The sequence below is a fragment of the Mustela erminea genome, chromosome 1 (assembly GCF_009829155.1).
Source record: "Mustela erminea isolate mMusErm1 chromosome 1, mMusErm1.Pri, whole genome shotgun sequence".
Taxonomy (NCBI): domain Eukaryota; kingdom Metazoa; phylum Chordata; class Mammalia; order Carnivora; family Mustelidae; genus Mustela; species Mustela erminea.
In genome coordinates, this window is record NC_045614.1 from 207205058 (window position 1) to 207220518 (window position 15461).

General features: G+C 49.2%; 1 protein-coding gene across 10 annotated transcripts in view; it reads right to left on the reverse strand.

The window, feature by feature from the left end:
• The window catches only part of TIAM1 (TIAM Rac1 associated GEF 1), a 383887-nt gene that overhangs the window by 120622 nt on the left and 247804 nt on the right, over positions 1-15461 (reverse strand). For all 10 annotated transcript variants that reach the window (XM_032353687.1, XM_032353692.1, XM_032353699.1 and 7 more), the window contains one exon: positions 11794-12767. In XM_032353687.1, coding sequence (XP_032209578.1) covers positions 11794-12756 — 963 coding nt within the window. In that variant the 5' untranslated portion in view covers positions 12757-12767. The remainder of the gene's footprint in view (positions 1-11793; positions 12768-15461) is intronic.

Genomic DNA, 15461 nt, shown 5'->3' on the forward strand with positions numbered 1-15461 from the left:
TACGTCAGGAAGAGATTCGCTATGCTGGTAACCTCCCTGGTCTGTAAGAGAAAGACCTAAGAACCAGGGAGAGAATGGACTCAAGGCATCTTGTTAATTCCCAGAGCTCAAGAATAGGCAGGGACCTTGCAAAGCCATCCTCTTAATTAATCAGTGAGGATGCTGAGGCTCAGAAATTCACAGCCCTGGCTGCTGGCCGACTGGGAGTCGGAACTCACATTTCCAACCACCTTTTCCACTATGACATGGCAAACCCACTGCTCAGTTGTAAGCAGCACCTGGCCAGGTTCTACCGAAACAGGCAACTCCATGCTTTACCCTTTTTTGTCAACAAGGCCCTTTTCAGGTTTTCCCAGCGAAAGCTAGGATCTGTTTGCCTTGACTTGCCAGGCAAAGAGCTCAAATCTCAGAGTAGGGATAAGAGGAAGGAGGAGGTGAATGAGGAGGGAAAGAGGCAGAAACGAGACAGACCAAACCCTTGAGAGCATGTGTCTTAAAGTCTCCGACTTCCCCACAAACCATTCACCCCTTTACAGAATACCCCGGGGCCTCTCTAAAAACTAAGCGTTAAGGCTTGGCAGACACTCACCTCTCTGCTGGGGCTGAACATCTGCTCACGCCGACTGCTGCTATCAGCTCGCCATGGCCCGGGCTCTGTGTGCCCAACTCTGGGATGGCCACTGATCTGAGCAAAGAAGTGATCACCCCGGGTGAGAAGCCTGCCGGCCTTAGGTGAGCCGGCATAGCCCTGGAGCACACAACCCGCGTAACCGCTGGGGAATGCTCTGGATCTTTTGTCCAAGCCGACTCCACCTTATCTCCACATGCGGCCAAGCAGGCTCGGTGGTAGATGGCCCCCACTGATATGTGACCCAGCCTGTTGGAAAACATGCGGGTTGCCCAGACCCAGCCCGACTTGGTCATGAAGTTTGCGATGTCCCAAATACCCAGAGGCTCCAGGCTCTAGCATCATGTGAAGTAAGGACGACCTAACCAGAGGCACTATTCAACGCCGGAACGGTCCACGGGAGGCTTGCGGGCACCAGCAACCTCCAGCTTCAGTGTGGGTCAGAATCATCTGTGGAACCCCACTCCCCAAATGCCTAAGCATCACCTCAGAATCTCTAGCACAAACCAAAGCCAGACACTCTGACACAGAGGCTCTGGGTTCCCACTTTGTTTCTTTTTTTTTTTTTTTTAAAGATTTTATTTATTTATTTATTTGACAGAGAGAGAGAGAGAGATCACAAGTAGGTAGAGAGGCAGGCAGAGAGAGAAGGAAGCAGGCTCCCTGCTGAGCAGAGAGCCCGATGCGGGACTCGATCCCAGGACCCTGAGATCATGACCCGAGCCGAAGGCAGCAGCTTAACCCACTGAGCCACCCAGGCGCCCTGTTTCTTGTTTTTATCTTCATTCCAGTTAGCTAACATCCAGTGCTGGATTCGTTTCAAGCGTACAATATCGTGATTCAAACATTTCCATACATCACCCTTGTGCTCACTGGGTTCACACTTTGGAAAACAGCAAGCATCCACCCCTCCGAGGCTGCATCCCAGATGCCCATCACCCTCCGATGTCAGGACGCCTATCACTGCAATGCACCTTCCAAGAGCTCAGAAGAAAGAGGGCCACCGTCAAGCGAACGTTCCTGGTGGTCATCCTTCCGAGGGCTCCTCCACCTTCCCACCTCACTCTCAAGGGCTTGGCACCTGAGAAAACGGACTCTTTCCATACTCAGAACCTCCCCCACTCTTCCCAGCAGCAAGAAATCCAAAAACCAACTCCAGGGCAGAATCTCATGGGAGCCCAGCAGTGTCTGTAGCAAACACAACGCATGTTCCTTCATAGTAAGTGAGGTCTCTTAGCATCTGATAGGTCCTAGTAGTTCATCATATACCGAGCTCTAATTCAAAAGTCAAAGGAGATCAGGGGAGATGGTAAGACCCAAGCGACACAGAGAAGTGACTCCCATGTGATGCATGATCCACTCAGAGATTTCCTGGAAATTACTCAAAATATACTCCCCGTGTTAGAAACACTCCACTGAAAAGGCTTCCGATTATACACAACATTCATGGGGTACAGAGGCTCTCAGAGCCTGGTCTCCCTGGACACATCCTCCCAAGCCAGATTTCTAGAGCGCTCGCCAGTTTCCACGGCACTGGCAGATTCCCAGCACAAACGTATGCACTTTCCTACCGGGTGCACAAGTGGCCAGCTGTAGCCCGAAGCACACCACAGCTGCCAGGCCAGGGTCATCGAGGTCACCAGAGCTGGACCACAAATGCTAACGTGGGCTCAGGTACTAAAATGCTGGCGGCACTCAGGAAATGTAAAGCCCCTTCTCACCACCTTGGCAAACTGAAGGGTCAGGCAGCACGAATGGGGGCTAACGATACATTGTAACAAGGCTCCAGTGGTTTTGCTGGGCAACTTACAAATCCTCTGAGGGACAGGTTTTCTGTGTTAATGACAGGTGAACACAGTTTTGGAAAGGTAATCAGCCACAAAGTTCAAGGGCCCTGGGACACTTCGAGGACAGTAAGATCAATCAGCCATGTGTCATTATCGGTCTGATGCAATTAGAAGCTATTTCCTTGGTTACTTTGTTTAATTTCCCTGATGAATCCAGCTTTGCTTTCACATAGCTATACAGAAAAGCTAAATATAGAGAGTTAGTGGACTTTCAGGGGGTTGAGGAAATTTCGACTTGCAGAAGCTCTGAATTAGAACAACTTTTGCCTTGTTCAATTCTAAAACACTCCTTCTCCCCTGGTTTACCATCTTCTTGTCCCCCAAACTGCCAAGTGCCCCGTCTCACACACACGCACATACATGAATACTGTTTTTGGCCCCCAGTGTTCTCTCCTCGGTATACTTGATATACTCTTAGGATGCTCTCCCTTGGTAATCTCAGTATGGTCAATACCGATCCCGGGGAAGTTACTTTGAACTGCTCTGTGCCTCAGTTTCCCCACCTGTCAAAAGGGGATGACAACAGTTATCTCCCCTTTAGAACACTCTGTTAAGATGCTGTGAAACTGAGTTAACCCAGCAAAGGTTTCTAGAACGGTGTCCAGCACATAGTACCTGCTTAAAAGCATTAACTAGGATTACTGTCATTTCCACCTTTGGTCTAAATTCATCTTGGCCCAAGGAGAGAAGCACTGCCTGACCTCGCTCACTAGTGCCTAACATGGAAGGGTGCTGCTGAGGAAACTGGGGAAAATGGGCTGACCACGGCTGGTAGGAGCCGATGAAGTGCCTTTTAAGTTATTGTCACATTTGCAAAATAGCATCATAACCTAGGAAAATGGTGTTTTCTACTTTTTTTTTTAAAGATTTTATTTACTTATTTGACAGAGGGGCCACAAGCAGGGGTGAGGGGAGGCAGAGGGAGAGGGAGAAGCAGGCTCCCTACTGAGCAAGGAGCCTGACGCAGGGCTCGATCCCAGGACCCTGAGATCATGACCTGAGCCCAAGACAGATGCTTAACCACCCAGGCGCCCCAAAATGGTGGTGTTTTCTACACTGTCGATTAATAACTATGCACACTGTTACTAATAATTGCCATTCCTGATTTGCTAGAAATATTGTAGTGTTACTTTTCCATGTAAGGCTTCTTTTGGTCCCCTTCTCTCTTGCTCTCTAACCAAATATCCGGTGCCTTTCTGCATTTTCAATTCTGAAGTTTGTAAATTCTACCCGCTGGGTTTCCCACTATCATGCCCCACTTGCACATGTCCCACCTCCGTTGGAGGGACTTCTAAAGCCCAGCTCTAGTTCTCCCTTCTCCCTTTCCCAAGACAAAACTTCCACGCCTTTTTATGTTTTCAACACGTCTTCCCTCCTTCTCTAATGATCCCCACTGGGAGTGACTCAAAATTTCTCTCAACCCAAAGTTCTTACAGTTGCTAAAAAGGAGTCAGAAGTATGTTGGCAAATGCTTGAAATGTTGCTGCAGGTAACTCCAGACGGGGGACTGCCAACATCTGAGCTAATGAATCATTTTCTCTCTTTTTATCTGCTTTTTTCCACGTAGGTGCCTCAAACCTTGTAGTCATCCTTTCCCTCCTCACTACCATGATGTATCTATCACCCGACCTGCGGGTTCCTTTCTCAGAGCCACGGCCGTGGTTCAGCCACATGCTCTCTCCCTCAACCTCCTGAATGCACCCGGCACACCACAGCCAGGCAGACCTTCCCAGGAGCCATGTGGAAGGCTCCTCGGCCTGCCTTGCAAAGCCCCCTGCAGACGTCCAGCCTTCACACTGGAGCACAGGACGGACCTACCAGTCAGTGCAACGCAGGTGCATGCTCCCAACTGTTCTTGCTTCCCAGAATATTCATCCTTTAAGGCTCAGCTCACATCCCCCCTTTCCACAGCTAAAAGACTCCTTTCCCTCCTCCGACTGCCAGGCCAACTTCTCTGCAGCATCTTGTTCCCCTGCCCCAGCTCTGCTCCCTCAAACACGCAGGGCACACTCCCACCTCCCAAATCAATGACCGACTCCCAAGTCTGCCCTCTCGAGGGGGTCAAGCCTGACCGCCCCATCTCATAGTGCCTCCCGCATCCCCACTGCCTCGTCTGCCCTGCCCTGCTCTTTTCTCCATAGCATGTCGAGCGCTTATTATGCTGTTTTCTGCCCGCACGTGCCCATTTCACCCCCAAACTAGCTCCATGAGCTCCGGGACCTTTTCCTGTTGACACATCCCAAAGCACGACAAACAGTATCTGGCGTGGAGTAGGCAAGACACTTCAGAAAAATAAACCCACCTTTGCAGGGCGCCTGGGTGGCTCAGTCAGTTAAGGGTCTGCCTTTGGTCCAGGTCATGATCCCGGGGTCCTGGGATGGAGCCCCACGTTGGGCTCCCTGCTCTCCCCCGTCCTCTGCCCCACCCCCACTCGTGTGTGCACAGGTGCATGCACGTGCACACTCTCTCTAATAAATAAAATCTTAGTAAATATAAATAAATAAACAAATAAATAAAAATAAACCCACCTTTCCGTGAATAAACTGCTGTTCATTTTCCACCATAATCTCCAAACAAGGAGAACGGTTCCTCGCGGATTACAGTTTCATTTGATTTAAAGGTTTGCTCATCTCCCGGCTCAGCTCAAGCCCAGCTACGGTTGAGCTGAGAAGTGAGTCCTACTTGTCAAGCTGAACTTTGCAATCTTCAAACAATCTGGTTTTATTATGTCATTTACAGACATAACCAGAGTTAATTTGAAGTGTTTTCTTTAACTTTTTTTTAAACTAGAAAAAGAAAGACAGGACGGGCTGTCCTATGGGCCGCATTAGATAATCTGCCAACAGTCGTCCAGAGCAAACTGCATCCATATGACAGTGAAAAGCCTATTTCCTAAGTTCTACCTTGGGCTCCATGGAGGCCCTCTTAGGCCCTCATAGCAGGCTTCTGGAAGGATTCTAAGCTCCCAATTCCAGCCCTTCCTCCTCCTCAGTGATGCTAAGAAACCAGCAGTTTCATCAATGAACACAGACATTCCTCTTCTTCAAGCACTAAACTAAAAATGGGAATTTTGAAGGCCTAAACTTCCCCAGCCTGTATTAGCCTCAATGGGCAGCTCAAAGTGTGGACCAGGGATCCTCAGGTAATTTCAGGGGGTGGCTATCACGCCCTGCCTTTTCCAGCTACCTGGGCAAAACCACATTTTCCCCCCAACCAACCAACCAACCAACCAACCAACACAACCACAAAAGAGTGAAGGCAGAAGCAGAGAGGAGACTCTAGGGTCTCCTGTTTGCCAGAAACTGTAGAGATTTGTCAAATATAAATTAACACCTCTCTCCTCCCTAATTTTTTAAATTTTAGAAAATAAAAAGTCATTTCTGTGGACAAAGAATGGGTTTATTGGTTCTATTTTAAAAATGAATCAACAAGTGGGTTTTTGGTTTTTTTTTTTTTTTTGCTTTCCTGTTTCAATTTCTAGTGTGATAACTATTTATAGCTAGAAGCCACATAAACAGAAGCCCTTTGGAGTTCACCGTACTTTTTACAAGTAGAAAGGGTCTGAAACTAACAACACAGCCATCCCCCAACTACCTACTCACCCTCTCACTCCCCAAAAGAAGATCTTGGCCAAGAGGCAGATACTCCTGCCGAAAATGGATGGGCTTGCTTTCAAAACACTATCTCATTGCTTAACTTAGATGCCAGAAAAAGGAAGATCAAGGGAAAAGAAAAAAAGAAGCATCGAATGGTCTGAAGAAAAGGCAAGGAAAGGGGTTTTTTTAAAAAAATAAATTTTATACGAAAATATATTGTTTCATGCAGAAGTAACCTGGGGTTATTAACCAGAAGCTTCTAGATGGACTTTGGGGAACCCATGGAGCCCCTGAAATTGAATGCAGAAGGGTGGTCCATGTGTTTATCTAAGAAAAGGGTCCAAATTTTTCATCCAACTCTCAAAGGAGTCTGTGACCAAAGGTTAAAAATCTCTTGGATGCTGATGTCGGTTTTCAGCTTGGGGAACATACTTATTCCTAAGCCATTTAAGCTAAGTGTAAAGCAAAACAAAATTTTATAAAAACCAACACAATTTTGCTAGGAACTCAAGAGCCTCTTCCAAGAACACTGCACACCCCTTGTTGCTGCAATCATGGATCTAGGACTTGCCTTTCCAAACAAGAAAGCAAGGCTTTCTTCTGAACCCTGCCGCGGACACCTCTCTCAGGAACCACTGCGCCTGGGCTACAGTGGGAACATTCCGACATTCTTTTCAGTCAATCACCCTTTTTTGCTTCTGCCCCAGAACTGAGGAATTTGATCCTAAAATCTAAGGACATGTAAGTTGGAATCTGTTCGAGAATGAGGAGGAAGTAATGGTGTGGGGGTGTGGGCTTCCGAAGAATGACCCTGGTCGGTGAGTCAGGAGACCTAGATTTTAATCTAGTTGCGAGACCTGGTCGCCTCATCTCTTTAGATATATTTCCTCCCCAACAAAGGGAGGGGGCTGGACATAGGGGTGATCTGTGAGCTGGAAATCAGGCTGAAAAGAATCTGTCAATGGCCCACGGGGGCCAGAAACGGATGGAGAGCTCTGCCTTACCTCGTTCCGACTCCATCCGCTATGGTGTGAAGATTTCTGGGGACACAGAGGTGGTCAGAAATTGCACAAACACACAAACCCATCATCAGTGTCCCATCTCCACAAGGGGCTCTGAGCAGGGGGTCCCTCGCTATCTCCAGGCTGTGGCTCCTTGAGAAGTTCTTGGTAAGAGCAGCTCCCACTCTTCCACCTCCTAAGTGGATGAATGAAGCTCTCCTACCAAGTCCCGTACGATGGCCCCAAGCCAAAGCTTCCCTTTGAAACACACAGCCTGGCTCCAAGATGCTCCATCAGTTGGCAGTTCTCTCTTTCCACCTCACCCACTGGAAGTCTGAGACACAGGAGGGCTGAGCTCTGAAAGAGGAAGCCAAACTATTCCCATCACAACTAATAACCATGACCGACTGAGCTTCTACTAAGCGCAAGAGACAACGTGCCAGGAGCCTTGTACTCACTTCCGTGCGGAACTCCCATCAGCCCCATTCGGGAGGCACCGAGGTCCATCCAGGTTACATAACCAACAGAAACAGTGCTCAGGCCGACGAGCTCGGCTCTGCTGGATTTCAGAACATCTTTACGTGGTATCAGGCTGCCCCAGCTCTAAGTGTTAACCATGGGAATATCGGAGACAGTCAAGTTCAGTCCAAAAGACCAATAATGTATCCATCAAATCAAGGGCCAATCTATTCTTGTCTTTCTCTAGACATCAATGCAAGTAAACTCTGCTTTAAGCGATATGGATAAACCCTTCCAACAAAGGAATACAAAACAGTCGCAACACAAATTTTCATGCACGTTGTGTGCGTGCACACACACGTGCACACACACACACTCAAACTTACTGAATTAAATAATTCCTCAGCACTCGCCGCGTGGCAGGCATGAAACAGGTGTTACTTTTTAAAAACTACATGTGAGCTCCAAGGCCTCATGTTTCAGTAACACGTCCAACTACTGAACAAACAACAAAAAAAGGAAAAATGGTCAAAGACTCTTTTTCGATCATTTTCAAATCCAAAGAAGTTGTTCCCATTGTTTCAGATAAAGTGTATTTCATCCCAGGCTCAGAGAACACACTCTGGGGCCAAATGTCTTCCAGAAACTCTTCTTCTGGGGAGTAAACTGCTGACAGTTACAGATTCAACTACATCACCAGAGCAGGATGAGGGAACTTTAACATCTCCGATCCAAGCTCGCTGAAGAGATCCCCAGGGTCAGAAACTTTTACCAACAACAACAACAAAAAAAAGAACAACAAAAAAAAAAAAGGGAATTCTTTTCAAGGAAGCTTCCACACCCACTGTCTCTTAAAATACACTGTTTGGAACATAGTGGGTTCTCAAGAAATCGCGTTGGATGAACACGCCAAACTTAGACTAGGAAGCGTGGGTGGATGGGGACTGTTGTGCATAATTCTGGGGTTTGTTTCAAGTCATTAAAGATCCTCGCTCAACATATAAAGTCAATACGAAAATAATTCTTCCGTTCATTCTATGGACTCTGCAACAGGTGTCCACACTGGGTGCCCGCCGGGTTCCCCTAAGGGTGCTTGTCAGAGGCTGGTGTCCCTCGCCGCGGACAGAGAAGGAGCCTGCGCGGCACCCAAGACAGGAGTGACTCGCCCAAGGTCACCGGTCAGCGAGGAGCCAGCCAGGATGTAAATGGACGCCCCCGGACTGCGAGTCCGTTGCTCTCTGCATCACATTAAGCTGCCGAGGCAGTGACTTTCTGAGACACCACATTTAGATGATCTCACTTCCATATATTAACAATTTCCAAAGGCTCCAAGCCAAAGATGGAAATTTCATAGAACAATGACACGTGAGAGCTCACAGTGGTACCGGCTCTGCAGGAGAAAACTGCTCTGCCCCTCTCTTCTGGGTGTAGTCAGCTGTGACTCAAACCCCCATCCGTGGGGGGTGGGCTGAACCAGAGGTCCAGCTGTCCCCAGCCTGGGGCGCCGGGGGGGTGGGGCACAACATGGAGAGCCAGAATACAGCCAGGCACCCCTCTTAGATCTCATACAGAATGTGAGCTAACGTGGGGCGCCTGGCAAGCTCAGTAGGGTAAGCATCTGACTCTTGATTTCCACTCAGGTCAGGATCTCAGGGTCATGGGCTCGAGCCTCATTTTGGCCTCCACGCTCAGCGTGGAGTCTCTCTCTTCCTCTGCCCCGCCCCATTAAAAAAAAAGTCCTGGCTGGCATTGTTCCAGGTAAGAGGGACAGTCATGGTCATAGGTCATGTTCCCTTCTCAATTGCCTGCATCAACGCACTCTTCTCTGAATCCTGAAGGCTAGGAGCCTCTCTCTTCGTTTCAGCCCTGCAGTACGATTCTGGCCGTGCCTTTAAGAACAAGCCTTCAGCCCCTGTCAGGTCACAGGACAGGTCACCCATCTCACGGGTCTCTCCACTTCCCAAACGGACAGTGAGGAGCAACTCCCGCAGGGGGGTTGTTCCATCATTCCCATCAGTGAGTCTCGCCCCCAAGAAGAGAAGGGTACAAAATTCAGGTGTCCATGGGGATGCAACTTCAGGCTCATCTCCCCTGATTGTAGAGTCAATGTTTTTAACAACTGTTTCTAAGACACAAGACTTTGATAGAAATATTGAACCACCTGGGCCTTTAAGTCCTACACCGCCACTCATAAGGAACACAGCCAACGACTAACGAATCCTCCCCTACTGGCTGCTGCCAAAGGACCGGGCACTGTGTTACTTCATTCCATCTTCTCAAAAGGCCTTACTTATTATTCCCGCATCTGATAGTTTTTTGCCCGAAGTCACCCAGGTGAGGAGTGGAGCCCCGATACCTGGTTTGGACATCATCGGCACAACTTGCCCTCCGACACATGAATGGATAAAAGAAAACTGCAGCAAACACACACATGCTAGAATATTCTTCGGCCTTAAAAAGGAAGGAAATCCCGACTACAACATGGATGGACCCCGAGGAAATTATGCTAAGGGAAAGAAGCCAGTCACAAGAAGACCATTATAACCTGATTCCACTTATGGGAGATCCCTAGAGTAGTCCAATTCATGGAGGCAGAAAACAGAAATGGGGCTGTGGGGCCGGGGGGTGGGGGGCATGTTAGGGGAGGAGGATGAGAGGTTGTTGCTTAACAGGTTTTCAAGATGGAAAGAGTTCTGGGGATGGACGTAGTGATGGGTACCCGACAGTGTGAACGTGAACTACACACGTCAAAATGGCCAAGATGGTAAATGTCATGTGTATTTTTATGACAGTCAAACATGGTTTTGGAAAGAAAAGGAGGGGAGAGGTCAAACACGGTCTCCTTTAACCCATATAAACTTGGAGGAACTTACAGAAAGTTTTAATTATTCTAATACAGAAAGCTAGCGTAGGAGAAGAAACAAAAAACACCGAGGACTTCCCTGATGGCTGGTACAGGAGAATTTAAAATTCCAACATAAAATCAGAAACCTGAGATCGGGGCTATTTTATAAAAATCTGCTCTCCAGCAAGAACACAGTCTAGTGTCCATTTTCTCTGCCCCCTTTTTGGGTTCCCCACCATCTGCCCATTTTACTTAGACCCCCTTTCTGAGAGAACTAAACCTCAAAATGCCTGTCTGACTCGTACTGGAACAGTACCACCCTTGCTCCGTCAGCCCGGAGGGCACCTGCCGCTTTCCCGCTGACCACGGTGCTGTCAGTTGGTCACCGTGGAGGCTGACGTGCCTTTCGAGGCAAATGGGCTTGACTGGATCTCTGATGAGAAGCACTGTCTTGTTAAACCATGAACCCATCCTCAACACCAGCCAGGATGCCCGGAACTCGGCGACCGGGAACAGCAGGACCAGAAAAGGACCAGGGCACACAGGAGTGTGAGGTGGGCTCTTAGGCCCCCCCACCAATGAAGGTGATGAGACCTCTTTCCATCAGCAAGGCACTTGTAAAAATAATCTTTAAAAGAAACGCCTTCACACCCATCTCTCTCCTGCCCTAGACCCCTGAACAGGCGCGTTGAGCCCTTTTCACTCCCATTTTTCAGAGAAGCAACTAGAAGTCAGGGTTTGCCCAAGGTCAAACAACGAGCTGGCTGCAAAGTAGGAACTGGAAGCCGCCCATGTTATTCCTTCCGCTGCCCCTCCCTCCAGAGACAGGGCTGGCCGGCATCGCAAGGAACAGGAAATTGAAATGGCTCCTAGTAAGGCGAGAAGCCTGCCAACCCCCGCGAGAAGCTGACCAATGACCAGAGCCCGCCCTGAATCAAAGATGCCTCCTCCGAGGAGGTTCCGACCAACCCGTCTTCCCACCTGCGGCACTGGAGAGACACCCCGAGAGTGCTCAACCCGCCGGGCCCATCTGTCCGGGGAGAGGAAGGAGGCTCAGCAGAAGCGAGACGCTATTCACGAGCTGAGCTGGAGAGGCAGCAGGTCCCGAGTATGAACTTATCAGCTTTTTTCTCACTCCTACCCACATCACCCCCCCAACACACACACACACACACACACACACACACTCTCTCTCTCTCTCTCTATTCCCTTCATCCCACCCCTGGCACCGAACTGGAAGAGGGGCGAAGCAGAGCTGAGATGAATCCCGGGGGGGGGGGGGGGGGGGGGGGGTGCGGGTAGTAGCAGGTGCAGCCGCCGCCAGGCACTCAAAGATGGGAACCTTGCAGGAGCAAAAGCATGCACTTGAACTCATGCACCATTTCCAAAATAGTGAAACAGATTTCAACCACTTTACCTGAGTTGTTTTTGCTCTTCTGCCTTGCATGCTGTTGCTATGGCTAATCTGTGGGTTGGTGGCACCTTCAGAAAGACAGTGAGACTTCCTACAGGGGAGTGTGTTGTAATTACTGTAGGGAAGAGACTCTTCGGCAGCAGCTGGTGGCATCTTATGGTTTGCAAGATCAGGAATATCAGACACCAGATTCCGACAGTAGCCTGCGAATTTGCTCCTGGGCCCCCCGTTTGCCGTCACCCCGGAGTTTTTCTGAGCATACAAGTCACCCAGGGAATTGGCACGCTGACAGCTGCTGAGCTGCCGGGGGCTCGCCCGGGGTTCCATGCCCCGAACCTCCTCGCAGTCTTTCTCTTCGGTGGAACCCAAGATCTCTTCGTTGCTTGTTAAATGTTCTTGGCTCAGATCAGAGAGTGAGAATTCCAGGCTGTCCTCCCGCCAGATGTCTGCAGATTTGGAGCGTTTCTTCTTAAAGCTCGCCGTCTCCATGAAAGTGGGCCCGTTGGATGTGTAGGGATGCTGCCGCCTGCCTCCGTCAGCCAAATACGTAGCGTCATCCCCGTAGAGCCGGGTCTCCTCCGAGTCTGGCATGCTCTGCACAGAGGCGGCTGTGAGGACGATGCTGCTGTCCACGCTGGGAGTGACGGAAGAATCGGTGTACGACACGGGTCTCAAGCCCATATCCACTCGGTCCACCCAAATGGGGCTGCCGAAGTCCTCTAGGGTGCCCTCCTGGGAGAAGGGCTCCAGGCCATTCTCGGCCAGGGACTGCGGGATGCTGGGTGTGCTGCTGGATCGTGTGCTCACTTCGGAGTTCCTATGGATCACCTTCCCCGAGGACGCGTGCCTCGTCCGCCGAGCCTTGTGCGACAGGCGCAGTGAGCGGGACGTGTGCTTCCGGCCCAGGCTGGCATGCTTTTCTCCATAAAACTCATGCTCTACATTTTGACTTTCTGCGTTTCCCATGGTTTTATGGTCTGCAGCATGGGGGGTGGGAGGAAAGAGAGGAGGGGATAAGTGAGTCACGAATGGGTAGTTGAACAGAAAGAGCTCAGGGTGCGGGGCGGGCAGAGAGCTTGGTAAGGCGACAGGACACGATCCTCTGCCCACCCCATCCTCTGCACCTGCCCACCTGGCAGGTGCCTGGGCCCTTACACACTTGCAGGTGAGAACTGATGCCTCCACTGAGACGGGCCCCCCGCGATGTGAAATGAGAACCCAGGTAGACATGTAGAGCATTAAACGTGTCTGTGCCCAGAGGGTAGCTAGCTGCCCACAGGGCCTGCTGCCGTGCTGCCTTCAGAGCTGCAAACCCTCATGGTTCCCTCCAGCTCGGCTTCTCTCCAGACACCAAAAACCCTGAAAGCACAACCGGACTTTCTTTTTTTTTCTTTTTTTTTTTTTTTAAGAGTTTATTTATTTATTTGACAGACAGAGATCACAAGTAGGCAGAGAAAGGGGGAAACAGGCTCCCTGAGGAGCAAAGAGCCCAATACGGGGCTCAATCCCAGGACCCTGAGATCATGACCTGAGCCGAAGGCAGAGGCTTTAACCCATTGAGCCACGCAGGCACCCCACAAATGGACTTTCTGCTGGAAATGATACTGTGGTTCAAAAAGCAGTAACCAAACTCACCGGAGCATTGGACGACCTCCCTCCCTCCCAGTGTTTCCATCTGACCCAGACTTCCATCTGTATTTCAAAATCAGGGGCGCCTGGGCGGCTCAGTCGGTTGAGCAAATGAATGCCTTTGGCTAGGGTCATGATCCCGGACTTTCGGGATCAAGTCCCACATCGGGCTCCTGGCTCTTTGGGGAGTCTGCTTCTCCCTCTGACCTTCTCCTCGCTCATGCTCTCTCTCACTCATTCTCTCTCAAATAAATAAATAAAATCTTTTTAAAAAAATCAATCAAAACTTGAAACACTCAAGAGATTAATAAGTCCGATCAACTCTTCCCAGTTCATCCAGGTCAAAAGGAACCATGGGCTTTTACCTAAAATTCGATTCAGTGCCCCGGCATTCTGAAAACCTTAACTTTTGGTATTTCAGAGGGGGCATGAAGTGGGAGGCAGGGAGAGGGAGAGGGAGAGGGGCAAAACGAAAAGAAACCCCGCTCTCTGCTTCGCAGCAGACTAATGGGTTTATTTCTGGGAGCAAATCCAAACCAGGAACATGAATCTGGTACAGAGTGCCCTGCACACAGAAATTCACATTATGAAACCACTAAATGTGATTCAGCCTTTTGGGGCTACCCAGGTTAATTCAAGTCCTTCCTTCCCATTTTCCGGTCTCTCTCCCTGGCCTGGTGACTGTCGCCCACGGGGAAAAAGAAGAAAGACCTTCAAAGCTCAGGGACTGTGACTCCTCTAGCCTCTTCTCCTTACTCTGTTCTTTCTCTGTACCATTCAAATTGTAAGCGCTTAAGACACACACATAAAAGTGGCCAGAAAGGAAAAGAGGGAAAATATAGTAGCTGTATATATTCCTGCGCTGATGTTTCCAACCACCTACGTAGTCATTCATTCAGAAAATACATGAGCACCTACCATGCTGTAGAAGCCAGAGACACAGCAGCGAACAAAAGAGACACGCTCTCAACTCTCAAGAAACGGATACCGTAGCCATGGAAGGTAGACAAGAAAACAGTGAAAGGTACCAGGGGGGACGCAGAGAAAGAATTGACCAGGACCATGACAAAGAGTCGGGACTATCAGACACCTTCACACTGATCCGGAATCATTCTATAATCTCACACTCCATCTAAAACACTCCATCGACTCAGACGAGCCCATCTTCGTGGAAACCAAATCGGTGACCACAGGAAGGGAAAACCTCCATTTCATGTTCCAGTGAGTTCGGAGGTAACTCACACAGGCACCAGATGTTACAATTTTCCCGTACTGGAATATTCCCCACCAGGTCACACATCATGTGATTCTCAGAGGGAACTTTCCAAGCAGGAGAATCTCCTTTTTCCTGGCAGCAAGTATATTTCAAAGCAGTTAATAAGCTCCTGCCTCTCTGGCTGGCGTCTTTAAGGAGCAAAGAAAAAAACAAAACAAAAAAACAATAACAACAATTCAACTCACTAGAGGGGAAAGAAAAACATCCACTGTCCACACACGAGCATTTGTGATCTATATCCTGAAGAATATGGTGTGCTACATTTTGAAAGTCAAATAAATAAGAAAGCGTTTTTTTTTTTTTTTTAAGATTTATTTATTTTAGAGAAAGAGAGCACACGTGTGAGTGCGAGGGGAAGGGGGGGGAGAGAGAGAAAGAGAGAGAGAGAGAGAGAGCGCCCAACGCGGGGCTCGATCTCACAACCCTGAGATCAAGACCTGAACCAAAAACCAAGAGTCAAACGCGTAACCGAAGGCGCCACACAGACGCTCCAACACATAAGCATTTTTTTTTTTAAGATTTTATTTATTTATTTGACAGACAGAGATCACAAGCAGACAGAGAGGCAGACAGAGAGAGGAAGGGAAGCAGGTTCCCTGCTAAGTGGAGAGCCCTATATGGGACTTGATCCCAGGACCCTGAGATCATGACCTGAGCCAAAGGCAGAGGCTTTAACCCACTGAGCCATCCAGGCAGCCCCACATAAGCATTTTAATACCTAAAGGCCATGGCCAATTCCTTAGAGTTCTTGATCTTTTAAAGTACA